At 33.8% G+C, this 26,721-nt stretch overlaps 1 protein-coding gene across 1 annotated transcript in view; it reads right to left on the bottom strand.

Moving 5' to 3' along the window:
• Positions 1-26,721, bottom strand: part of LOC106674284 (glutamate receptor ionotropic, kainate 2) — a 306,995-nt gene that overhangs the window by 159,654 nt on the left and 120,620 nt on the right. The window contains exons 2-4 of the mRNA XM_024226052.1: positions 26,424-26,675; positions 25,941-25,961; positions 20,303-20,478 (exon numbers count right to left, since the gene is read on the bottom strand). Of these exons, the coding sequence (XP_024081820.1) occupies positions 20,303-20,478; positions 25,941-25,961; positions 26,424-26,675 (449 nt within the window). The remainder of the gene's footprint in view (positions 1-20,302; positions 20,479-25,940; positions 25,962-26,423; positions 26,676-26,721) is intronic.

Raw genomic sequence — 26,721 nt, 5'->3', positions numbered from 1 at the left:
CGAAATTGTTAGATATGTACTTTGCTCTTGTCTATAACCAAAGAAATTCACTTAAGGGCATTTCGTGAGCCGTTTGCATCATTGATGATTGGGGAAGATAACAATATGCTCTCTCGGTGGCTTCTATTAGGACCACATGTCCTGACTAATGATGAAGTTTTAAAATAGGTTTTGAAGTAAGTCTATCATTATTATAACTTTTTACATAAGTAATTGAAAAATTGCTCTTAAATCAATAGAGTTCTGACGAAGGCGTTAAATACAGCCGAGAGCACCACATTAGAAATCAAGTTTTTTGTACCTTCATACCTTCATCCCCGATCTCCCATCTTTATAATTTGTTTTTAAGAATGTAAAATAGGGCAATACTGGAGACAACACTGATTCCGGGAGGTTATCACTCTCCCCCTCTCTCTTTCTCCCCTCTCTCTTTCTAGATGGCTTCAAATTTCTTTGAAGGTAGATTCAGTCCCACCATTGCCAGGGATTGAAACCTCTTGGGCTGGATTCTATTAGTACCACATGTCCGGACTAATCATGAAGGTTTAAAATAGATTTTCAAGTAAGTCTGTCATAATTATAACTTTGTATATATGTAACCTGTAATTGCAAAATTGCTCTTAATTCAATATAGTTCTGACGAAGGCGTTAAATACAGCCGAAAACACCACATTAGAAATCAATTTTTTTATCTTCATGCCATCATCCCTGATCTCCCATCTTTATAATTTGTTTTTAAGAATGTAAAATAGGGCAACACTGGAAACAACACTGATTGCGGGAGGTTATTACTCTCTCCCCACCTCTCTCTCTTTCGCCCCTCCCGCTCTCTAGATGGCGTCAAATTTCTTTGAAGGTAGATTCAGTCCCACCATCGCCAGGGATTGTAACCTCCTGTGTCGATAAATGTCAATTTGTACACATCTTTAAGATTGTTTAGTCCTGATTATGACCTTAAAATTAGTCCGAAGCTTGGCAAATATCAATTGAATTTGTTTTTTCTTTCAAACAGTACCGAGATCCAGATTATTCGACTACCATTGCCAGTTATTTTTTACATTTACCTAAAAATAATGGTCGATATAAAATATATGAAATCCACATGATGCCAAATTGAGTTAATTTTTCCAAATGAAAATGAAATAAATAGAATAATTATACGATACGATATGTATTGCAGAAATGCTAGAGGTCTCGAAATAAAAAATAAGCAAGATCGGCGTCAAAGATAAATCAAATCTTGCATGTTCGATGCTATGAAGTCCATAATTATTTCCCCATAGAAAATCGATACAAGATTCGTCAGTACCAAATGCAGACTCAATTAACTAATTGTTGAATTGAACGTTTAGTTCTCAGGAAACAGTTTCTAGCAAAAGCGTTTCCCCCCAATATTCGATTTTCCGTGATTAAAGTTGCCTTCGGATAATTAATTTCGTAGTTAATCGAAGTTCAATTAACTTTTCACTTGATCGCTCCTCACTATTCGATCATTTACAGTTATATAACTCTTGATTTTAAATAATCGTTAAAGGAAAAACGAAAACGATTTCGATTCTCCTGTCTACAGAAAAGCTATTATAATTTTTGAAATGCCAGGCACAGTTCTAATTCACTTGAACATTTTATTCATATTAAATGATAATAAAATATGAAGGTACCTTTTTCTTAGATTATTGCTAATAATTTGAAAAATACATTCACAAATTTTTCACTCCAACTAAAGTCCAATTTTATTAATGTTGTTTAGAGCATTAAGTCAAAATGGATATAATGACTCAAAAAATATCAGAATTAAGTTTATAATGGGTTGGATATTTTCCATGCTGTGGAACTTCATAATTTTTCATAGTAAATAACTCTCTGACCATTTACCTACAAAAATGTGTACAAAAATGATGATTCAACTTAAATATGGAAAATTTTATATATNCTAATAACTTACTTTTACTCTCCAAACGTCACACAATCACCCCAGAGTACTCGATATTCCTCGGGGCAGAGCCAAACCCACCCCACTCTCGCTAATAACTTATTTTTAACCTCCAGACGTCTTACACTCACCCCGGACTACTCGATATCCTCCTGGGCGGGGTCAAACCCACCCCACTCTCGCTAATAACTTACTTTTAACCTCCAGACGTCACACTCTCACCCCGGACTACTCGATATCCTCCTAGGCGGGGTCAAACCCACCCCATTCTCGGTAATAACTTACTTTTACTCTCCAAACGTCACACAATCACCCCAGAGTATTCGTTATTCCTCGGGTTAAACGACCCCTTAATTTACGCTGACAAATTACATTAATTCCAATATATTCACAAAAATTTAACACAAGCGCAATAAAAACATGATACACACTACATACATTTAAAAATCCCGATATCCCGTCTAAGTATGGTAAAATATTGCCAACATTTGCACAATTAGAAAGGTGCTATCATTTTATCCTTGCATAATAAGCATCTATGTGAACTACTAAAAAGATGCAGTATGTTATTCTAGTATGACACATCAGTATGGCTTCTTCCGTTTTCGACCAGTACTCCGTGTCCAAGGGACCGACGTCTTTCTTAACCTGCTACAGTTGGCAGGACTATTTCTATTTTTCCGAGCACGGCAGTTTCACCATTCTTTTTGTACAACATTTACATAGACTTGAGAGGCGTAGATGACCAGGGGATGGGAAAGGTCGTGAAGTCTTCGGGTTATTTGGCGGCATCTTCGTTCTCGACTCTTCTCTTTATAATTTATCAGAAATAGGCCTTGAACTTTCACTAATTAAGAATATTTTTATCATCACACTTTCCTACCAAATAAAACTATCGGTCAATTATTCAATCAATTTTAATTATTTTAAACAAAGACTCAACGAACTACACTTGCAAGCGTTCCGAGAATTGGCACCCCCTCACTCAACCTGTTTAATTAGGATGGTTTCGTTATCTTCTTCAACTGTATATGCTTGGGAGTGAGGAATGTGTTATTAACATGCCTCGAACATCGGAGCATGCCGTTCATTCTTTGTTTTCACTAATAAATCCGAAACTTGATGAAAGTTTCCAATTCCAATCGCCCTTTTTTCATCATTTAGATACCCTGGATATTAATTATTTCTCTGCAGTCTTTACTCAATTTATACTGTAAGAAGTTGAAAAAACTGCCTGGAAGAATTAAACTTATAACACTATTAAGTTAAAAGGCTAGCTTTTATACTTTTTCAACCTCATCTTTGCAATTGAATTAATTTATTTTTCTCTTTGGAAACTTTGATTTTAATTTGGAAAATAGAACCGGATGAGCGGGTACCCCCCGAGTGGGAATTCTTGGCAAGCCGGCTGCGGGAACTGTTTAACTACGTCGACATCGCCCTGGCCTCGTCCCACCTCGCTATAATTTCTTGGACGGAATCCACATCAAGTTGGACAAGGCCTTTTCCAAAGGCGGAGAGCCTCTGTAAGGCCGAAAAAGAAAAAAGTGGCTCAGAGCCAGATATAATTAGACAACTTGGCCTCCTCTCCTAATTGCAAATAGATCGATGTTCCTTTATCGGTTTATGGGTCTGCTTTAGCTACCTAAGTGTTTTCTGAGTAGCAGTGTCTTACTATTCACAAATCATCATCTAACCCTGCCGAGATTTACAAGATTGAGTTTATGTTATCAACGAAAGATAACACGTATTTACGATTTTGAACTACTGGGCTTGTCGTTTGACAAAATCGGCCTGGAAGCGATAGATCGCGTTATGTATAAAAGGTATGATGCAAACTGCGTACAACGAAATATATCGACCGGCGGTCTGCAAAAATTATTCAGAAATCGTGAGATGCGGTCTGGTGTGATGTAGGTTTCAGAAAAACATTTTCTTTATCGTGCCAACGTTTCGATCTTTATTGAGATCATCTGGGATTTACAAACATTGTTTACATCCAACAAATACATTTTTGATGTGGAAAAGTGAATTTATACATTGCAAAATATATTTTTTATATTCGATCAAAGTATTTCTACTCACTCAAAGTGTTTGTCTTCTGTGTAATTGTGCCATTCTTGCGTGTCGTGTCGAGAGTGCCAGTGAGATTTTGCTGTTTTATGTTTATATATTTCGCTTCCGACTCGACAGATAGCTTTCTGTATGACCGATCCTTTAGATATTTCTAAATTCCTCCGTTTCACAAGCTTAAAACAATATTTCTTACTGAAAAGTATTTATTTGGTGGATTCACGCAGAGCTTGTACCACATAAGACATTTAATATGCTCAAATGTATTCCTCCCGACGAGAGAAGATCACGCATTCGGAAAAAGCAGTGTGACCAATAAAGCAAAATTTTTGTGCAAAAATATTGGAGAAAATTGTCCATAAAAAGATTTGGATAATCAACCGGTAAAAGATACCTCCATTACCTAACAACTGCAAAATGGAGAGAAGGGGTAGAGTCGGATTTGATTGTGCTGTATGTGTTTGTGTCGTTAATAATTTCGTTAATTTTTCCCTTGTAATCTTTTTTGCTGATTGCTACTGTTTGTTTTATCAGCAGAAATAATGCGTATGTCTGTATTATTTTGACGATTTTTTTTGTTTTGGTGTTTGTTCGTTGAGATATTTTGTGTTGATTTGTAGTGAGGTGTTGTAAGTGATTTGTTATTGTATTAATGCATTTTGATCGTGTTATGTCTTTTTCTTCTTCTGTTTTTCTTGACTTTTGATTGCGTAGTCAAATCAGTAATTAATTTAGTTGTTGGGAAATCTGTTTTGTTGTAAGGAATGGAATGTTTGGGACTAAGTGATAGGAAGTTTTGGATTTATGGAGGAATGTTAGTTTTTGTTAGATTTAGAAACCAATTGTTTGTGTTATTAGGTGTCTGTTTGTCGATTAAATTGTTCAGTTTTATGGTGTGTTTGTTTTTAATTTGATCAAAAAGGAAATTGTATGCAATTTTTTGATATTTGTAGATTTTTTTTAGGGTGTCTGTATTATGTTGGCGGCACTGAGTTTTAATTTGTGTCATTTTTTTGTTCGTGCCTTAATGTTTTTAATGCTGCTACTCTTAACACGACACACAATAATGACACATCTACACGGAAAACAAACACTTTGAGCCCTGAAGATGATTTCAATAAAGACCGAAACGTTGGCACGATAAAGAAAATGTTTTTCTAAGACCTACATCCCACCAGACTTCATTTCAACATCTCCAAATTACTAATAATTAATATTAGGAGAGTTAAAATGCTTAAACATGGAGCAATACGGTGTTAACTAACCCCCGAACTTAATTTTGTCTTTGAGGTTTAATTTTGGCCCTTAGACAATGTTAACATCCAAAGGAGATTAAGGGCGAAACGTAATAAATACTTAATTTTATAAATCCAACAAGAGAATTAACGCCTTGTCAAATAAATAAAGTTAATAGGCAGATAAAGATGTCTTGTTAGAGCTAAAAATTGGATGAACTACAAATTAGTGTCGTCCAGATGAAGGAAGCAGGAGGAAGAACTACAACCCCTTTCTTTTAGAGGATGTATAAATCCCCGTCGTGATCTCCCCTTTTCTCCGGCTCCTGGTAGCCGCCGCCCCTGCAGTCCGCACTTCCCCTTTGTCGGAACCTTTTTCACGGCAATAAAAGTATATTGTATTTTTTAATCAAGGAGGGGCCGAGAGGAGTAGTTTAGACGGTGGGCACGAGGGTGAAAAAGGACCTCAAGCCTATTTCTAACGATCGTCTTCCCTTTAAAAGTAGGTGATTTTTAATCTTACCAACACACCTATCACCCCTTTAGACTATTTTGAGTCTTAAACTTTCCTTAATCAAAAAATGGCCCAGTCATTATATTTAGTACTTATACAACACATCTGGAAAATTTATTTCTCATCTAAGGAAATACAATTTAGAAAGTGTTCTAATAAAGAATAACTGTATTTATCCTTGGAGTAAGTGAGAGCCTTTAAGCACAATCAATTCGTTTTCTAGCAGAAGAGGAATGCTTAAAAAAAATGTGAATCTCAGAAAAATTTAATACCAATAAAAGTGAAATTTTTTCCGCAAAATAAACATATATGAGAAAAATGATTTTAAAATATTAAGAAAAAACATAGTACCCAATCAATTAATTAAGGTCTTTAGTTGAGATAAAAAGTCAGCGTCACGAGCGGGATTCGAACCCACGACCTTCGGCTAGATACGCCGCTGCTCTACCGCTTGAGCTATCGTGATCGATCCACTCGGGCACTAACTTCCCATCTCAACCCCACCTTTTTTTATATTTTCCCTCTTTTTGCCATTTATCAAATGTCGTGTATTCTATTTGATTCCCGGCGACAAATGACATTTAACATTTGAAAAATGGCAAAAAGGAGGGAAAATTCAAAAGGTTATTACCTTATTAATTTTACAGATAAACGTTTTATCTAAAATCCAATGCAAAAAAATCCTACAAAATAAACATAAGAAAACGGCAAATCTATGTTAAAATGTTAAAAACATTTTTATCCGAAATGTCTAATTTAGTGAACCTTTTGGTTGAAGTAAGCACTCATGAAGTAATTTATTACCTATGAAATAAAGAAAACGCTATTTTTCACACCGAATTGAAAGCGTAAACAAAACAAAAAAAATCAACAAGTGAACTGTTTTGCCAGTTGAAATGTTTAAATGATTCGTTTTATACCTGAAAAACCTAATCTTTATCTCTTTAAAATTTAGTAGCAATAAAAAATAACAAATTTGTTCCTGATCTATACTGAATTAAATGTCAAATTTATATCAATTTATATCAGAAAGTTTTAATTAGAGTCTTTTTTGACTGAGGTGAGTGAAACGTTCAACATAATTTTCAAATTTTATTACCTGCCAAATAAAGAAATCGCTATTTCTCAAAGGGAATAGTAAACGTACACAATATAAGGAGAAAATGGATAAAACCGAACGATTTTTTTAGAAGGCAAATACAATTTATTAACATTCTAGCTGAAAATCCAAATTTAGAAAAAAATATTTATCTCAGTGTAATGTACCAAACAAACGAGCAAATTTTCCTCCAAAATAAACTAAAATGTATGTAAAATTATTCTAAAACCCTAAGAATTTTTTTTGCAGAAAATGTAAAATCAATTTTTTAGACTGAGACATTCAAAATGCAAATTTTCAGTCAATCTAACTGTATTGCGCATGTTAAAAAAATGAAATGTCATCTTTCTTTGGAGCCTGTAAACGTAGAAAACGGGGTGAAAAAAACAACAAAAGCGAGCAGATTTGTTTGTCACAAAAGAGGTATATGTATTTGTTTTATAGCTGAGGAAGCACTTTTAAAAAAATACGCTTGACCTCAATAAAATTTAGTACAAATAAAAAAATATATTTTTCCTACATATTAAACAACTTTAAATCTAATATAAAATTCATTACAAAGCCTGAATTTATACCCTTTCAGCTGTCGAAATCGTATTTAATAATATTAAAAAATATTTAAACTCAGTTCACTAGTTTTCGTGGTCCTCTTGACCAAATAAATTCTTTTCAATTGATTAAGGTTGAGATAAAAAATGTAAAAAGGAGGGAAAATACAAAAGGTGGGGTTGTGATGGGAAGTTAGTGTCCGAGTGGATCGAAGTCACGATAGCTCAAGTGGTATAGCAGCGGCGTATCAAGCCGAAGGTCGTGGGTTCGAATCCCGCTCTTGACATTGACTTTTTTATCTCAACTAAAGACCTTAATAATTGAAAAATATTTAAACTATTGTATTGATAATGTAAGTAGGAGATATATTGCTAAAAATATATAATAAATGCATGGCAGAAAATTAAATTTTATTTGATAGAAAATACAAATTTAATGATATTTAATGCGAAAATTGCTTTTAGTTCTTTTTAAAAATCACTTTGCAATAACTATTTTGTTCCAAAAGTTTGCACGATTCACCGAAAAAAAGAGACCAATGTAATAATACTTTCGACCGACGGTTTAGACCAATTAGGACGTTAACACATAAATTATGCATTATGTTTTGTTTATGTTATGTTGGATTAACATACAACAAAGATTACAAAGGACACCGGCCAAATACATGGCTTGTTTCTTATTTGATTTTTACAAGACAAACCGAAACGGATATTCATTGAAGATAGCATAATGATGAAAAACGGTGAGAATAAACGGAGAAGAATAAACCAGGCACTATAAAATTTTTGATTAATATGCTCACATTATTTTTTTTTAAAACAAAAATGCTTGAGTTATTTTTCATCATTGATGTATTTTTTATAGTAAGTCGTTTTAATATGGTTACATTTTATATTGCCTGTAAGGCTTAGGGTTTAATGATTAAGTGTTAATAATAATTCCCTTTTGATTTTATTTCTGAAAAATGTTTTTGATGAAAAGGAAAGAAGTCCTTTAGAAAAAAGAGACTTTTCCTCTCATCGTTTGAAATTAATTTTTTTCTTCTGGTCTCTCGTTAATTTAAATTAAATGTCCGTTTTAAATGTTTAAACGATCCAAGAGGAAATCTCAGTTTTTCATATAGTCGTCGATCAGCTGTGCGAATTAAATTAAAAAAAACCGTCTCCGAGAGTTTTCGGAATTAGAAGAAATTATTATGGAGTTAAAAAGGAGCTGTTCCAAGGAGTTTCACTTAAAAATAGTTGTCACGAAGCTGGAAAAACTTTGGCCCTCTTGATATATTGCCTGATGAAAGCTCGTCTCTCCGCTTACTTTTCAAATAAGGAAATTATCTAGCTATGGTTTTGCCTCTTTATTCAACAGATAAGACTGTAATCTTTTCATAACGATGAGTTTATAATAGGGAAATTTAATTTTGGCGTAACATTTTCAAGAAATCTTGTTAATATCTGTTAAACAAAGATAAAACAAAGTCAATGTTTCGATTTTTAGAGTAAGTTTGAAGTCTATGCTTGTGACTAATTGAAAGAAAAAAGAACTAAAACTAAATGATAAAGGCCTGTAATAGACAGCCTTTTAGCCGAAAAGCTCGGGTTTCAAAGATAGGACAGACAAAGAATTAGAAAGAAGAAAAGACATTGTAAAAATTAAGTATACTAAACTATATAAAGATATATTTACTGTTATCAAACCCTCCATTGTTGTTATAAAGAAACTCTGTTTTCCCCTAGTTTGGTCGGATTATAAATATATTTTTTACACCTTATCGCTGGAGATGAAACACAATGTAGCTTTTTTAAGTTAAGAAATCCTGGATTCGCCGTCGCGGTCCGGGTGACTCTTTTGTGATTGGTCATTGTTGCCTCCTGGATGGCTACTTCCTGCCCTTTCCTAGGGGATGAACTCGCCCGAACACATATATTTCCCGTTCCGAATTTCCGTCCCCCCTTTTTTTTTCAGGTTCCGAGACTGAAAAACAGGATTTCCCCCTCATCTGTGACCTACAATAAAAACGTTATGTTCGCTTTCTGAATAATGTTTTCTTGTCAGACATATTTCTCCCTTTAAAAACTTGTTTTTCAATACATAATTGTAATGTTTAATTATATATTTCAAAATTTACACGTATTGTAAAATTATTTCAGTGACTTGATCAGAATATGATGTTTAGTGATGTTATTACACGATTTTTCTCTCTTTAACTGCTACCCATTAATCAGATAGTCCCAATGTTTATTTCTACATTTTTGATTAAATTATTCTTTTTTTTCAGTATGTTTTAAAGTTTTCAAACATATTATACATAATCGTTTTACCGTTCTTTAAAATAAATGTGGCACCGAATCATACCCTTTCTGAAAGGTAAATTGACAGATACTTGACCATGTGCATTCTTCTTTGGATGGAAAATGGTTCACGGTTGGTTCCCCTAAGAAATATAATATGGTACTGCTTCATGGGTACATACTAGCCGCACTAGGCATGGTGGCATAAATGAATACTATACGACACTCCAAGATTAATCGCTAGCTACCACAAAATAGGTCCGCAACATACGAAGATGCAAGTCAGCTCTGCAGTAAGGAAGTGACTGTAGGAGTCCCACAGGGCGCTGTTCTGGGACCATTTTTAAGAGCCATATTGTTCGACGGACTGCTATATGATATCGAAGCTGGTGACCTCCTTGTACTTAACTGTCATCTTGCAGGCAGACGAAAAGATGTCTTGAGCAAGCTGGGAAAATGGCGATAGAGATAGTAGCCGATTGGTGCACAAAAAAAAGCTGGAATTTGCAAGTGTAAAAAGCAATATTATTATGTTAAAGGACAGTTGAATGTGAGAAGTCCTCCTGCGGTAAAAATAAATGGTCATTCAATACCTTGTCCCTAAATTGTTAAGTTGTTAGGTGTTACTACTGGGTGAGAAGCCAAATTTGAAACCCACATAAAAGAAGTGAGTGCAAGAGTTGGACTCCCAAATAAGAGCAATAAGTGGACCAACGTGAGGTATCACCTATAAAAGCCGCCTTATTATGTGCCAATCAGTATGTGAATCAATTATAGAGTACGCTTCACCTGCATGGTCAAGGCACATCAAAAACAGCACCTGATTGCTTTATAACTAAGTTGGCTGCTTTATGCTAAACTTCTTAAATATTTGTTAGAGGTAAGTTGAAATGTGTTTTTAACAACCTAGATATGAAACATTATAAATCATGATGTATAATCTTCAGTATAGAGTTTAAAACTAGTGGTTCAACAGTCTCTACTGTTAACCCTTTCAGGAAGGGCATCGCTCTTCGTTTTCAAGTGAAGTACTGAGAGCGTGATGTCGCGCTTTACTATCATCACGTTTATCAATTTGGTACATGGCACATAGTTGGGTGGACAATGGTTCACGGTCGGTTCCCCTAAGGAAGGATAATGTGGTACTGCTTCATGGGTACATACTAGGCACATTAGGCATGATGGCATAGATGCATACTAGGCGACACGCAAAGATTAATCGCTAGCTACCACAAAATAGGTCCGCAACATACGAAGATGCAAGTCAGCTCTGCAGTAAGGAAGTGACTATAGGAGTCCCTCAGGGCTCTGTTCTGGGACCATTTTTATGAGACATATTGTTCGACTGACTGCCATATGATATCAAAGCTGGTGGCTTCCTTGCAGTCGCATACGTAGCTGTCTTAGTAGCCGATTGTTGCACAAAGATAAAGCAGGAATTGGCAAGTGAGAAAAGCAATATTACGGTTGAATATGAGAAGACCTCTAGTCGTCAAAATAAATGGTCATGCAATACCTTGTCCCCAAAATGTTAGGTTGTTAGGTGTTAGTATTGGGCGAGGAGCCAAATTTGAAACCCACACTAAAGAAGTGAGTGCAAGAGTTGGACTCCCAATAAGAGCAATAAGTGGACCAACATGGGGTATCACCTATAAAAGCCGCTTTATTATGTACCAATCAGTATGAGAATCAACTATAGCCTACGCGTCACCTGCATGGTCAAGGAACATCCAAAAATCAGGTTGAGCAGAGCTCACAAAAGCGCAAATGAAAGCATCACGAGTTAAGAGTTGAAGGAACTGCCTAGCTGACTCTGCATTACGAGTTCATATAAACCCGGCGCTTATCTTAAACAGCGCGTACTTCTCCCGTTCTTCGGACGTCCGACATCCTTCTGAAAATTCTCTCGCCTTTTCTGTTCTGTAATCTTCTCTGTATGTTTTAAAGTAAATAAATCTTTTTTTTTTAAACGGCCTTTGGTGTTCCAAACTTATAACTACGGACAACATCGACGGAGGCATTACAAGTTATCTAAGAACAGATGCTTATAGTTTTGCGAATGACCGTAATAAATGCAGTACGGGACATTAGAAATGATATACGGCCGAGTATCAATGCTACAAACGTCTAAGAAGTCATTAACTGGGCAACGACATAATGGCAACGTCGGTGGGACTTAAGTACCAAGAGACGCCATACATACCAGATATTCCCTAGCATAAGACAAAGATTGAAAATGAAGCACCTATCGGTCGACTATTGATGACTGGCATGGGGACTTCGCAGCAAAACTGTATTCATTTCGTCTAAGAAAAACCCATCGTGTTCATGTGGAGCACCTCGGCTATACTCTCATTGAATGCACAAATTTTGATACGCTAAGAAGCAAGTGGAAAAGAGAAGCTGAAAGAGGAGGAGCGCTCGCATTAAAAAACATGTTTGCCACAGAGAAAAATTTTATAGCCAAAAAAAAAATTTACAAAATCATGGAACAGAAAGGATGGCACCCAAAAAACCACGAGCGGTAAATCTGTTTTAATTGCAGTGCGTAATAGCCATGGACTATGATGGAGCTCTCAAGTCCCGACCGGATACCGCCAAGAAGGCCAACAAAGTTCCGGCCGAAAAGATCGCTAGGCAGATCCAATTGGCTTAGAAAAAAATAGAAAGAGCCCTTGGGGCGAAGGTGCAGGAAGAAAGAAAGACCTAGCAGGTTGTATAGGCACCCTATAGATAGAGGTAACTAGACGTGTTATTAACAACCTAGACATGAAACATTCTAAATGATGATGTATAATCTTCAGCATAGAGTTTAAAACCAGTTGTACATTAGTCTCAAGTGTTAACCTTTTAGGACGGTACGTCGCTTTTCGTAAGTAAAGTACTGAGACTTGATGTCGCGCTTTACTATCTTCATATTTAGATTAGTTCATAGAAACATTTGGCTCTTTAAGTTATTATTTTAGCGCTATTGGGACTGGGATATTTACAAAACATAACACTTTATTTAATTTGTTTATGAAAAACATGTTTTCGGTGTAAAAGTGAAGAGAGTAGAGCAGGATATTACCTAACTAGAGGTAGGAGTGAGAGTGTGGCACGCTCTCAGTACCTTATCCTAAAAATAATGAGCGAGATGTCAGATATCTATTATGCTTTATTTAAGTAATTTTAAAATTTTACATTTTGAAACAGTAACGTGTGTCTACTTCAAAAGGGTTTCTACCTTAAAAAGAGAGCTCTGAGAAAGATTTTTGAGCATTTATTCCTTCCAATGGCTCTTTGTAATTACATTTTCTGGGTGAGAAGCCCTACAAGCAATAAGTGCTGTCTGCAACCATTGAAACAAATTTAAATTTCTTATCATTACATCACCAAGCACAAGGATTAATTAGTTTTATTTGCTTTGCCCAACCACGACTTTACACATTTTGAGTATTATAGTTTACTTCACTAATTTTCGTGGTCCGCTTGACAGATTAATATTTTTCAATTAATTAAGGTTTTTAGTTGAGATAAAAAAGTCACTGTCACGAGGGGGATTCGAACCCACGACCTTCTACTAGATGCGCCGCTGCTCTACCACTTTCCGAAGTTAGTTCGAAGTCAATAGCTCAAGTGGTACAGTAGAGACGTATTTAGCCGAAGGTCGTGGGTTCGAATCTCGCTCGTGACAATGACTTTTTTATCTCAACTAAAAACCTTAATTAATTGGAAAATATTAATTGGTCAAGCGGAGCACGAAAATTAGTGAATTTAATAAGTTAAATGAAGTATATCTGTACTAAAGCTCTCCGTGGCCATTTCATTTGTTTCCGAGAATCAAATAGATTACAGACATTTGAAAAATGGCAAAAAGGAGGGCAACTTCAAAAGGTGGGGTTGAGAGGGGAAGTTAGTGTCCGAGTGGATCGATGTCACGATAGCTCAAGTGGTAGAGCAGCGCCGTATTTGGCGAAGATCGTGGGTTCAAATCCCGCTCGTGACACTGACTTTTTTATCCCAACTAAAAACCTTAATTAATTGAAAAATTATAGTTTACACTCAATGGCCAAAATTTGCAATAAAATGAGGGAACTAATTGAATTTTAAAACACTGAGGATTTTAAAAGAAAATGCCATAATTTTCTATGATGAATTAGATGTTTATAATTTGGTGTAATTATTTTATGAATAATTAATTATGATTAATAACGTTTAATATTTATTTGATATAATGTAACATGTTTTGTAAAGTCTATTTTACCTCTTAATTTTATACTAAAACTGATTTTGTTTCGAAAGGTAATATTTCAGGTTCAATCTGATGGTGCTATTAGAATTTTAATCAGCACGTTAAGCCACAAATTTTGGAAGTCCTTTTCATTAAAACAATACTAGAAACTCAAAAATTTATCGATTTGTTCTGGAAATGTGGAGCTACCCTTCAGAATTTGATAATTTTAATTTATCGTAACTAGCAAAAGCAACTGAATAAAAAAAATTATAAGCTGATTTAAAAAAAAAAATTTTTAAAAACAACAATCAGTTACACGATAAATTGAAATTGCCGAGTTCTGAAAAAACTTTAATACCAGAACAAACCAATGAATATTTGAGGCTTCTTTTTTTTGTGCACATTTTAAAAGTCGTTTCCCATTCTGAACAAAAATCAGAAACCCAAAAATCCATCGATTCATTTTTCAGATTTTGTAAATTTCCTGCAGAACTCAATAATTCCAATTGATCGGGTTACTGTTTATAAATAACAAAATTGAAAATTTAACTGAATAAATAAAAATAATTAATTTGTGTTGATTTTTTAAAACTTAACTTTTAAAAACACCAACCGATGAATTTTTGAGGATGAATGTTTCTTCATATATTTTGCTAATCCTTTATATTCTGAAAAATGATACAATAACAAAAATTCATCAATCTCAAATTTTAATTATTGTATAATTTATTTTTTCATTTTCAATAAGTTTTAAAAAATCAATACACAATAATTGTTCATGTTTTATTCAACTAATTTGCCCATTTTCTTTTTTGAAAACTAATTACACGACAAATTGAAATAGTACAGTCCAAAAAGAAACATCAATATTTCCGTAATAGGTAAATTTTGAGTCTCTGGTATCGCTTTTTTAAAATGAAAATGAAACATTTAAAAACGGTTGATCACTAAGTCAACACAGAAACTTATTAAAATTCTAATAACATCATAGATTGTATGTGAAAAATTACATTTGCAACCGTTCTTAATTTTATAGTAAAATAACCGATGTCAAAAACAGGCCATGTCTTTTACAAAAACTCACCAGATAAATACGTTTTAACTAAAATAATGTATTATGATGTTTTATGCAAAATTAAACTGTTTTTGCTCCTTAATAAATCTTTTTATCTGATAATTTGTTTTGATCTGTTATACTCTATCCTTTACAATATTTTTCCACTTTTGTATTATTTAAATAAATACATGCATTAAAATATATGATTAGAAAACATAAATAATACATATTTCATTGTAGTGAGACCAGATGAAAATGTATAGGTAAAAGAAACGGTGATTATTTACAGAACAACTGCACTTTTTAATTGTTGTATATTTAAACTTTTCTGACTTTATTTACAAAAAATTTCAAATATCACAGCATGACAAGATTTTCGTTAATTTTATGTTAAATCCCACTCTCTAATAAAAACGACAGAATGTCAGAAATACAAATGGAAAACAAGAGCGGGCTAAAAACATCTTCCTGAAGGACTCATTCCGTAACAGGAATCTCGATTAAAGATTTCTAATATTGATTGATAAACGTCGAATTGTACATTAACAACAATATTGTGCTAATTACAAGCAACAGTAAACATACTGTTACCTTTTACAATATTAATTTTACCCAAGAAATGAGGCTGCAGTTAAATTTTCAAATGAAATATTATAATTAAAAAGTGAAAACCTTTTTTTCCATGAATATCAATTTTTCATATTTGAACAGAAAAGTCTGACAAGTGTTTAGGCACTTTAAATTTCTCACATTTTGTACATGCGCATGTGTTTAGAATAAAATTCATAGGATATCATATATAAAACAACTCGCATAATTCCTGCAAATTTCATCAAAATCCAAAAAAATGTTTTCGGAGACATAGCCGTGTACGGGATTTTACGTTTGCGCATACGCATGCAATACCGTTGATCCGTTTGGGATGAAATTGATAGGAGCACGTCTAGAAACCAACCCTCACAAGCTGAAATTTCATAAAAATGGTTTTGGGGATTTGCCAAGGAAGAAATCGACCACTGCACCAAATGAAAGACAGACACGGGACCAAATTCGTTCAAAAAGGTCTGAAACGCAAAATTCGTGTGGAAATTTTAATTTTAGAGGACAAACATTTTCCCGCATGAATATAACAAGGCTTCCAGCCTTCGGTTCTGAAACAAAAATATTAACAAAAACTATCATAAATAATACAGTTTTCTATTTGTTTCTAAAAATGTTAAAAAATGGTTTTTACAATATATTGGGCAAATCGTAAAGTTTTGAACAATATTTTAAGAGGACAGTGAAAAAAGCTTTAGGTGGTCTTTTCATCTGCAGATAACTTTTTTTTTATCACGGTCCACTTCTACACTGTACGAAATGAAATAAACTGTAAAGCCCTTTTATTGTTTTACCGCAACAGCTATATTGATTAGGCTAAGTGAAACGATGAAAAATTTGGGCGTTGGAAAAAAAAAAGCGTAAACGATTTTTCGAGGATTATTGAATAGGATGGATTTGGCCAGAGGGTAAATAAATAAACTCGGTCTAACTGGCAAAGAGATCGGACAAATTTTTCATTTGAAACACAATTGGCTCCAGTCCACTTGAATCTTTCTTTTGATGTGGCGGAAAAAAGAACAGCGAGAGCGAGAGGGAATCCAGATGCGGTGGAACTTTACTCGCAGAATCCCATTCGGCGCATATTAAAAATCATAAATTGTTTTAATTGTGAGAATACAGGGAGAGGCAGTCCGAGAGCCTTTTACCTCTATAAACGAAACTTTCCACCAGGCCTTTAAAGACCTCGAAAATTTACCCAAGCATTAAACTCTTCTTCTACTTAGTATATCTCATTAAATATATTTTTGTTCCCCCTCTTAATTACATTCTACCCTAAATTTACAAAACGAGAAGGGGTGTTATTATTTTAAAAATACTGACCTGCGAATATGAGAAATTATATATTCTTAAAAATCTCTTGTATTGATTTCTGATTTATATAAGCTTTTTATTTAAACACCCATGTGCATATACAGAGCTTATCACTATCTAAATCCACCGGGACTTGCAGATTTTGTAATTTATAATAAGTTATCGGCAGGCTTCGAGAATCATCCACCTTGGGCGCTGGCAGTCCGGGGTCATACCTCGGTTTTATCCATTTAGCCAACGTGCTTGGGCTTCGTAAGCTACCATCCGAGATCATCTCAATTTTTAACAAAATTATTCCCTAAAACTTAAAAAAACATTCACTTTCAAATACAATCTTTCACATTTACATACCAGTCAGTCGGTTAGGGTGGTGGAGTGCTTGATATACGCTATTCACGCTAATAACATTCAGTCTCAACAGACGCTGGGGGTCAATGAAATAAGGTAAAGGCCACGGGTTGCAGTCCTGCATTCGAATCTAAGATAATTACAAATAATTTCATTCAATCAATAAACCTTTTTATGTAAAGTATTAGTTGAAATGAAAAAGTTAGTGTCACGAGCGGGATTCGAACCCACGACCTTGGCTCAATACGCCGCTGCTCTAACCACTTGAGCTATCGTGACTTCAAGGCGTGTTGAGCCGAAGGTCGTGGGTTCGAATCAGAGTTGGGCAAAATCTAACTAATTCAATCATGATTAAGAATTTTGATTGAAGTTTAATCATGATTGAATTAGTCATGAGTAAATTAATCATTATGTGATTTAGTCATGATTAATTCAATCATGAGCTATGACTAAATCATACAATGATTAATTTACTCATGACTAATTCAACCATGATTAAACTTCAATCAAAATTCTTAATCATGATTGAAGTAGTTAGATTTTGCCCAAATCTGGCTACAATGACCAACTTACCAAAATCCAACAGATTCCGGATAAAAATTTTGAGATGAGAGTCGTGCTCACGGCCAACATTCAAAAAATGTTATCATAAACAAAAACCAAAGTTACATAATTATTCTACGTGTCTATTTTATTACATTCAAGACCCCTAGATGGTATATTTTCCAAATAATGTAGAAATCATTCCTTTCAAGTAGAATAAATTTTAATTCAAAGAAATACTTTTTCCATTAATCGATTATGTAAACATTTACTTTTCAAAGCGTAGCTTGTTCTAAGATTTTATTTTATTGTTATTATCATTATTTTTTAGATTTTCATAACAACTAGTTTTACTTATAATTGGAAGATTGGTTTTTGTTAAATAAGGTGTTGAAGGATTTTCGTTTTTATGAAATAAATTTCTGTTAGAGAATTTTTTAAAAGTGATTAAGTTGTGAATTTTTCATTTCTTGAGCACCCATTTGAACATGATTTATCGAAATTTAGTCATGATTAACTATACAGGGTGACTTGCTACTCGTGCTACAAACTTCACCAGTAGATTCTTGACCCTAAAATGAACAAAAAAGTTCATATTGACCATGGTCCGATTCNTATGGTGACTAATGACTAAATTAGTCACTTACTACCAATCATGACTAACGGTCTGAGTGATCAATCATTAATCATTAGACATGACTAATTTTTGCCCAACACTGGTTCGAATCCCGCTCGTGACACTAACTTTTTCATTTCCGCTAACACCTTACATAAAAAGATTTATTTTAGTCCATCAGACTGCGAAATATAATAGATTACAAATAATTAAATTCACTAGTTTCGTTGAAGGCTTGACAAATAATACAATTAATTAAGGTTTTTAGTTGAGATAAAAAAGTCAATGGCACGAGCGGGATTCGAACCAACGATCTTCGGCTTGATACGCCGCTGCTCTACCACTTGAGCTATCGTGACCTCGATCCACTCGGACACCAACTTCCCATCTCAACCACACGCGGCGTATCTAGCCGAAGATCGTGGGTTTGAATCCCGCTCGTTTCGTCACGGCTTCTCTCAACACAACACCGGGGCTTTTCAGGGGCACAAAACTCCCAGTTACTAAAGACTAATAGAATGGACATGTATATGCTTTGTCTGTGTGTGGTTGCGTTGGTTGATGTGTTGTCCGCAAAGAGGATGTTTGGTTTAGTGGTGAGTTATATAACTGGAGTTTTAGAATAATTGTTTATGATTCTATTAATTACGTTTTTAGGATAATTATTGTTTTCTGAGGTTTTGGTTCATCGCAACCAAGGCCTTGGATTAAAAATATAACTAAATTAAAAATTATTAATTATAAAAAATAAGATAAATAAACATTTTACCTAGTGGAATTTTAGCAGACATTAATTAGAGGGCTAATCTGATGCATTTTCTGTATTACCGTGCCATTAAGATAAAACCACATGAAGGAGGGCACTTATATTCCATTTGCTAAACCGTACTCCTAATGAGTAATATTCTACGTGTGCTTACAAGCTATTAGTCAGCAGTTCAAATCAAAACATAGAAACACGGCTAGATGTTGGATAAATTATTAACATCGATTAATACTCCTTATTATTCAGCGAAATTTGAGAGAGTCGACGATACTACATTTTAGGATTCAGTTATGAATTTTAATTGTTTAAAGACCAATATGGAAAAGAAATTGTACAATAAAAAAAGTAGGCCTGATGTGAATTTTTTTGGCATACGTGTAAAATTTTTCGATGATTAGATTTTTGAAGTAACTTTTGTTTTTTCATTCTTTTATTCAAGCTTCAAATCAATTCACTAGTTTTCGTGGTCCGCTTGACCAATTAATATCTTTCAATTAATTAAGGTTTTTAGTTGAGATAAAAAAGTCAATGGCACGAGCGGGATTCGAACCCACGATCTTCGGCTAGATACGCCGCTGCTCTACCACTTGAGCTATCCTGACACTTGGACACTATCTTCCCATCTCAACCCCACCTTTTGAATTTTCCCTCTTTTTTTGCCATTTTTGAAATTTCGTGTAATCTATTTGATTCTCGGCGACAATTGAAATGGCTACGGAGAGATTTAGTGAAGTCTATTTCATTTTAACTTATTAAATTCAGTACTTTTCGTGGTCCGCTTGATCAATTGATATCTTTTAATTAAATAAGGTTTTTAATTGAGATAAAAATTAATAAAAAATGGCAAAAAGGAGGGCAAATTCAAAAGGTGCGGTTGAGATGGGAAGTTAGTGCCGAGTGGATCGAGGTCACGATAGCTCAAGTGGTAGAGCAGCGGCGTATCTAGCCGAAGGTCGTGTGTTCGAATCCCGCTCGTGACACTGACTTTTTTATCTCAACTAAAAACCTTAATTACTTAAAATCAATAATTAATCATTATAATATCAGGCTTCATGTAAAACATTGTAAGCCTGCGACCAGTTTTAGTTTTTAAGGAATGCGATTCGTTAAAAAGAAAATAAATTTAGTAATATTTTTTAAAATGTACTTACCGCTCTAAAAAAGTGGTTCATGTTGGACGGGTTGGTGTCGACGATCAGTTTGAAAATCTCCTTCTGCCTTATTTCTCTCAGGACGTGCCTGTAATTGCCAGGATGAGCCTGCCTTATGTACATTTCCGTCCTCGAACCAGGAGGAGCTTTCACCAGCTCTTGAAGCTTGAATAATCCTAGACGAAAAGCGTAAAAAAAAGAAACTGTCATGAATCTTTATAGAAACAGTAAAAAATCCTTTTGTGTGTAAATGTACTATTTTAAGCATAGGTGTAAAATTTATAAGAAAAAAAAATCAGTTTATAAATACAACGTTATGATTCAATATTATATACACAGTACTTGTAAAATCTGAATGCAAAAATTTGGTAGCAGTGAAAGAAAAGTTGGTGCTCATGCAAAAATTTATTTGAACAAATAGAAAATTTGGAAATTTAGACAAATATCCATGCCCTTTTTTTTCTTAAAAAATGAAGTACGAGCAGAGCAAAAAGCAAAAAAAAACGAAAATATTTGGGAGTTGTTTGCCAGTAGTGTTGAGTGAACTGGTTTTAATTTTATAAAATATTAAACATAAACATTAAACATTATAAAAAATAACAATGTCGTTTTAATTATATTAAAAAGCGTTTGTTTTTTGTTTTCATAGCTTGGTTTTGTATAATTGATGTTCAATTATCAACCATTTGCCACACACTCCGCATACATAATCATACACCCAAACACAACCATACTTGATTGCTAAACAGAACACACAAAGTATGTAGGCATAGGACAAAATATTTAAATCAGGCGCGGAAGTTTATCGCTAAAATTATACATTGAAGGAGCATAATACCGTAATTAAATACAACAGTAATGGCATAATTGGGTAATTTATAAATGTTGAATGGGAAATTAGGGTTAATTTATACGGTTCAGCGATAACGGGTTGAGAAAAAAATTAACTTTCAACAGCTTGTGAGAAAAAATAGTGATATATTGAATATCTAAACAAAATTTTCAACTTGATTTCCTAGAAAAAGAACAATTTAATGAAATAAACTCAATTTTATACTATAAAATTTAATGTAACTTGCATTAAAATTCAGTTGTAGATACAAAGTCTGAAGGTTTAAGCGTTACAGATAAATGAGTAAAAAAATTACCAAATCGATTAAATAAAACAAGCAAAAATGTTTAAAAAGCGTAAAAAAATTGTTTATATATTTCTTCTGTAATTTTGGTATTTTTGATTATTTTAATAGTATAAAACATGCCTATTTACATAAATAATATATAATTTTTAAAATTTCCGCAATGTTCAGTTTATACGACTATAACACACAAATTAGTTAAAAATATTAAGATCAATAATTTATGAAGAGAATGTGTTTTTCTAGTCAGTCTTGCTCCCTACTCTACGGAGTACGGGTCAAAAGAGAAAGGTCTATTCTGACAAGACTACGCATAGGTCATACAGGAATAACGCATGGGCACTTTTTGGCAGGGATGCCAGCCACTGTTCGTCAAATCGTTGGCAATTGTTCATCCTGTGAAGGATCTTCTCGTGTATAGCCGGGCATTAACAAAGATGAAATGATGAAGGTCATAGAACAACTTTTCCTGAGCAGGTCTTTCTTCAACCAGAGCAGATAATTAAGAAATACTAGTGCCACTGTCAGCTTTAACAATCTCAGTTGACACAGAATCAGAGCCAAAAACACTGAATTCAATATTTGACTCTAAAAGAGTACTATACAGAGTATTACAGAGTTCAGCGACACAGAACGAGGTTTCTATGTCGACTCGTTCCAGAACCTTTTTGTCATTTTAGTCTAAAATCAAATTTTTTTCACATGAAATCGTAATTTCTCAACTTTAGCTTCATTAAAATACAAGTCTGACCTTTAGAACTGTAAACTACAATAAATTTTCCACAAGGTAACAAAATTTCCGTTGAAAAATTTGCGCTTCCGAATGCATAGTAACTGCTGAAAGGATAAGAAACGGCAAAGCCTATGGTTTAAAAAAAAATATCTAATTGGGGTTAGTACAATGACTTTTCCATCAAAATTTCATCAATGTATTACAAGCTCACTTTTGTCCAATTTGTTTATTGAAATCACCTTTGCAAGGTTGAAAAACGTGATATCGAACCCAGGAAGAGCATCAACCTCAGAACATCATACTTGTCACATTTTTAATAAAAAAATTAAAAATGGCAAAAAGGAGGGAAAATTCAAAAGGTGGAGTTGAGTTGGGAAGTTAGTGTCGTAGTGGATCGAAGTAACGGTAGCTCAGGTGGTAGAGCAGCGGCGTATCTAGCCTGAGGTCGTGGGTTCGAATCCGCTCGTGACGCTGACTTTTTTATCTCAACTTAAAACCTTCATTAATTGAATGCTATTATTTGGTCAAGCGGACCACGAAAAATAGTGAATTTAATGAATTAAAATGAAGTATATCTTCACTAAAGCTCTCCGTGACCATTTCATTTGTTTTATTATTAGATTTTATTAGATTACACGACATTTTAAAATTGGCAAAAAGGAGAGAAAATTCAAAAGATGGAGATGAGATGGGAAATTGATGTCCGAGTGGATCGAGGTCACGATAGCTCAAGTGGTAGAGCAGCGGCGTATCTAGCCGAAGGTCGTGGGTTCGAATCTCGCTCGTGACATTGACTTTTCTATCTCAACTAAAAACCTTAATTAATTGAAAGATTTAATAAAAACATTTATAGGTTGGTAACAAAAATCAGACTCATTTCCCTTCCTTCTTTCCCTTATGTCAATGCACGTGATTTCAATTTTCTCTATGAGTTGTTTTTTTCGATGGTTGTTCTGTAAACTGCACTTTTCAAAGTTCCCCATTTGTAAAAATCTGATCGGGTCAAATCAGGGCTCCACGTTGGCCATACCACGGGAAGAATATATCTAATTTTTGAAACAGAGATAATATTTAATTACGAACAAAAAATAATTCACTTCCGGAGTCTTCTTGTACGTTAACAGTTAAGGTCTATTGTGCAGGCTTGAAATATTGTCTTCTGACGGGTAGTCAATTTTTTACTAGGTGTTAATGATTTATTCAGATCACTGCATACATAAAATCCAAGTGCTAAGCAGGGCATCGAACCCAGAACCATTCTAACCAAACGGTCACCACGGTGTTCTAAAACAATATTTATAAATAAAAACCACAAAGAAACCTACAATTATGTCAGTTTTTATATAATTGCTTTGACATAATATTAATGAAATACTTGAGAATATGTGACTATGATGGAACGATATAGCGCCAGAGATATATCACAGTAATTAAATCTTGAAAATATAAAACCCTTTATATTCTGGTAAAAATAAGCAAAAATAGCATCTTTATTATAAACCAGACCATATTACTACTTATTAAAAAACTAATAAAAACGAATTCACTGCACGAATTTTTTAACGGTTAGTTGTAAAATTCAGAAAGTCGTAATTGTTTCAAATCCCGTTGATTTGCCCTACTGTTTTGTTTGGTGTCGTAGATTGAAGGGCGGAATTTGCAAAACGGAAAACTTGATTTGTAGCCCGACCGAGCGCAATTACGGTTAATATTTTCCAAAACTGTCCTTTCCTCCACCTCCTAATTTCTGCTGTTTCGGTAAAAAGAGGGACGATTGATGTGTTTCCTGTGACCCCCAGGAGTTTGACCCGATTAAATCCTTTACAAATTCGTTATTACAATGATGCTTTTTTTAAAATTAAAACCAATAAATATTATTGCATAACAATTTTTAAAGAATTTATATATATTGAAATAAATTATGAACGGGTGAACACTCAACAAATATCAAAGATAGAAAATTGTTTTTCAAAATCAGCTAAGAAAATGTATTTAAATGACTGACATTTTTATTAATTTATTTTTGTAAAATATTTACAATAACGAGGTAAAATCGAATCCTCTCTTTGAAGGGTCAACTTATTTTTATGTATGACATTTAATAGGAAAACTTGTAAAAAAAAATTATTCAGAAATTGTGAGATGCGGTCTGGTGTGATTTAGGTTTCAGAAAAACATTTTCCTTATCGTGCCAACGTTTCGATCTTTATTGAGATCATCTTCAGGGCTCAAAGTAATAATCATTGATATACTTAAAGTAAGAATAATCATTGATTAACTGTCACTAACCATCACACACTTGTAAAAAGTGATAATTGATTTAAAGTAAATTTCAACTTTTTACTTTATACTGCATTTTTTTAAATTTTATTTACTTATTTTATTTTTATTTTTAGTTTATAAAAATATAATATGTGTAATTGTGCCATTCTTGCGTGTCTTGTTGAGAGTGATGATGATCTCAATAAAGATCGAAACAGTGGCGCGATAAAGAAAATGTTTTTCTGAATCCTACATCACACCAGACCCCATCTCACGATTTCTGGATAATCATTGATTAACGGTCACTAACCACCACACACTTGTAAAAAGTGATAATTGACTTAAAGTAAATTTCAGCTTTTTACTTTATACTGCATTTTTTAAATTTTATTTACTTATTTTATTTTTATTTTTATTTTATAAATGCCGACAAACTACATTGCCCATCGCCAGCCCTATTCTAGCTCTTCTTTCTATCTGTTTTCTTTCTCGCATTTTAAATATTACTTTTACTGATTTTCTACAAAGTTATAAATAATCCATTTATATTAATGATCTAATTAACCACATTAATTATTTCAATTACTTATTCTTTTCATGTATGGGATGAAAAAGTCTGTGTCACGGGCGGGATTCGAACCCACAAATCATGGCAAAAAGAGGGAAAATTCGAAAGGTTGAGATGGGAAGTTGAGAAGGATGTCCGAGTAGACCGAAGTCACGATGGTCAAGTGGTTAGAGAAGCATTAGTTCAATTAATTAATATTTTATGTAAGGAATCTTCGAATCCCGCTTTTTCATTACAACCAAGACCATAATTAATTGAAGTAAGTTATAATGTTTTATCACATCACAGTAAACACCTCTCTTGTTTCTTTGCTTGATATTCTGAAAACTTTTGTCGCAACAGTTCGTTTCTAAAAAGTTTTAGGATCGCAAATAATGTGTGTATGTGTGTGTGTGTGTGTGTGTGTGTGTGTTTTAAGGATATTATCTCCCAGAAGGTCAAATGAATAAAATACAAAAAATACTCATATTTAATAAAAAAATTATGAATTACAAATATCCTTTCCGTAAAAAATAATTAAACAATTTTTTTCTTAAGAGAGATAAAAACGTGCTTCTTTTATAAACCAAATATGTACATTTTAACACGATCTGCGTCAAATCGAGGTGATCGTCTTCAAACGATGGAAGGATTTTACAAAAACACACAATGATGCAGAAGATTGTACGAAAAAGGACAAAAATAGCAATCCGAACTTTTGAGAGAAAAAAGCTCATGCAGAGTCGTTCAAAAAGAAATCCTCCTATCTAAAGTTGTTTTACTATTCTAACCAGTGTCTCTTCTATACGAATTATAACAATATTAACAATTAACATAGTAAATACGTATTTAGAGAAAAATTGAAGCACATATCACTATACAGAATATAGCAATATACACTTAGCTATCTACAAAGCGGGTTTGGAAATGTAATTTGAAAAGTTTTCTTTGTTTTCTAACCTTTGGCGCTGATGGTTTTGGCTGTTGAAACAAAATAGGCTGTTATTTCTTTTTCTGTTTTTAATTCAGTGTTTTTTAACTGTTTGTTTATTTGCATTTGATCATTTTAGCCATTTACGTGTTATTTTTCTCAATTAAAAAAAATTGCAAGTTGCGACAAGTGTAATTGCTGTGTTTGGCAAAAACGAATAAAAATTAACCAAAAAGAAGCATTTATGGATTAAACAAAAAAAATCTGTGTGTTGTTTGTTTTAAAAAGCTTGTTGTATTTAGTTGGCAACTTTTATGAAGTTTGACAGGATCAACGATATTTAAGGGTTTAAAAGGATTTTAACATAATTCAAATTATTACAATTGTGGCATCTTGCTTAAATTGGTAAGAGGTTCAAACTTTATAATAAGCAGTAAGTAGATTAAATTAAATCTTTTAAGTGATAGAAATTGGATTAAACAACCTAGCCGGTTTCGGAATGTTGTACTGACCGTAATCTTCCTCGTAGACGATGGCCACCCTGGTCCAGTTGAGGAAGGTGATGAGGTCTTTGACAGCTGCGTTCAGATGGACCTGCGATGGATGGAGATTGATCGAGAACTCTTTGTGGCCGTGATCGAGATCGAGCCTCGCTTCCATGTGGGGTAGGTCGAGCGCCTCGCAGAGACTCTGGACGTGTGCGCCCAACGATGGCTCCCAAGGGCCGAACATCCCCTGCAGACCGACCTCCACCTGGCTACACGCTAAAACATACAAAAAACGACATTTATAATAAAATATTATTAAAAT

Source organism: Cimex lectularius, unplaced genomic scaffold (genome assembly GCF_000648675.2).
Source record: "Cimex lectularius strain Harlan isolate CLEC.00 unplaced genomic scaffold, Clec_2.1 scaffold110, whole genome shotgun sequence".
Lineage (NCBI taxonomy): Eukaryota > Metazoa > Arthropoda > Insecta > Hemiptera > Cimicidae > Cimex > Cimex lectularius.
Note: the sequence above shows the minus strand (reverse complement) of the source record. Positions and strands in the feature narration are given on the sequence as shown.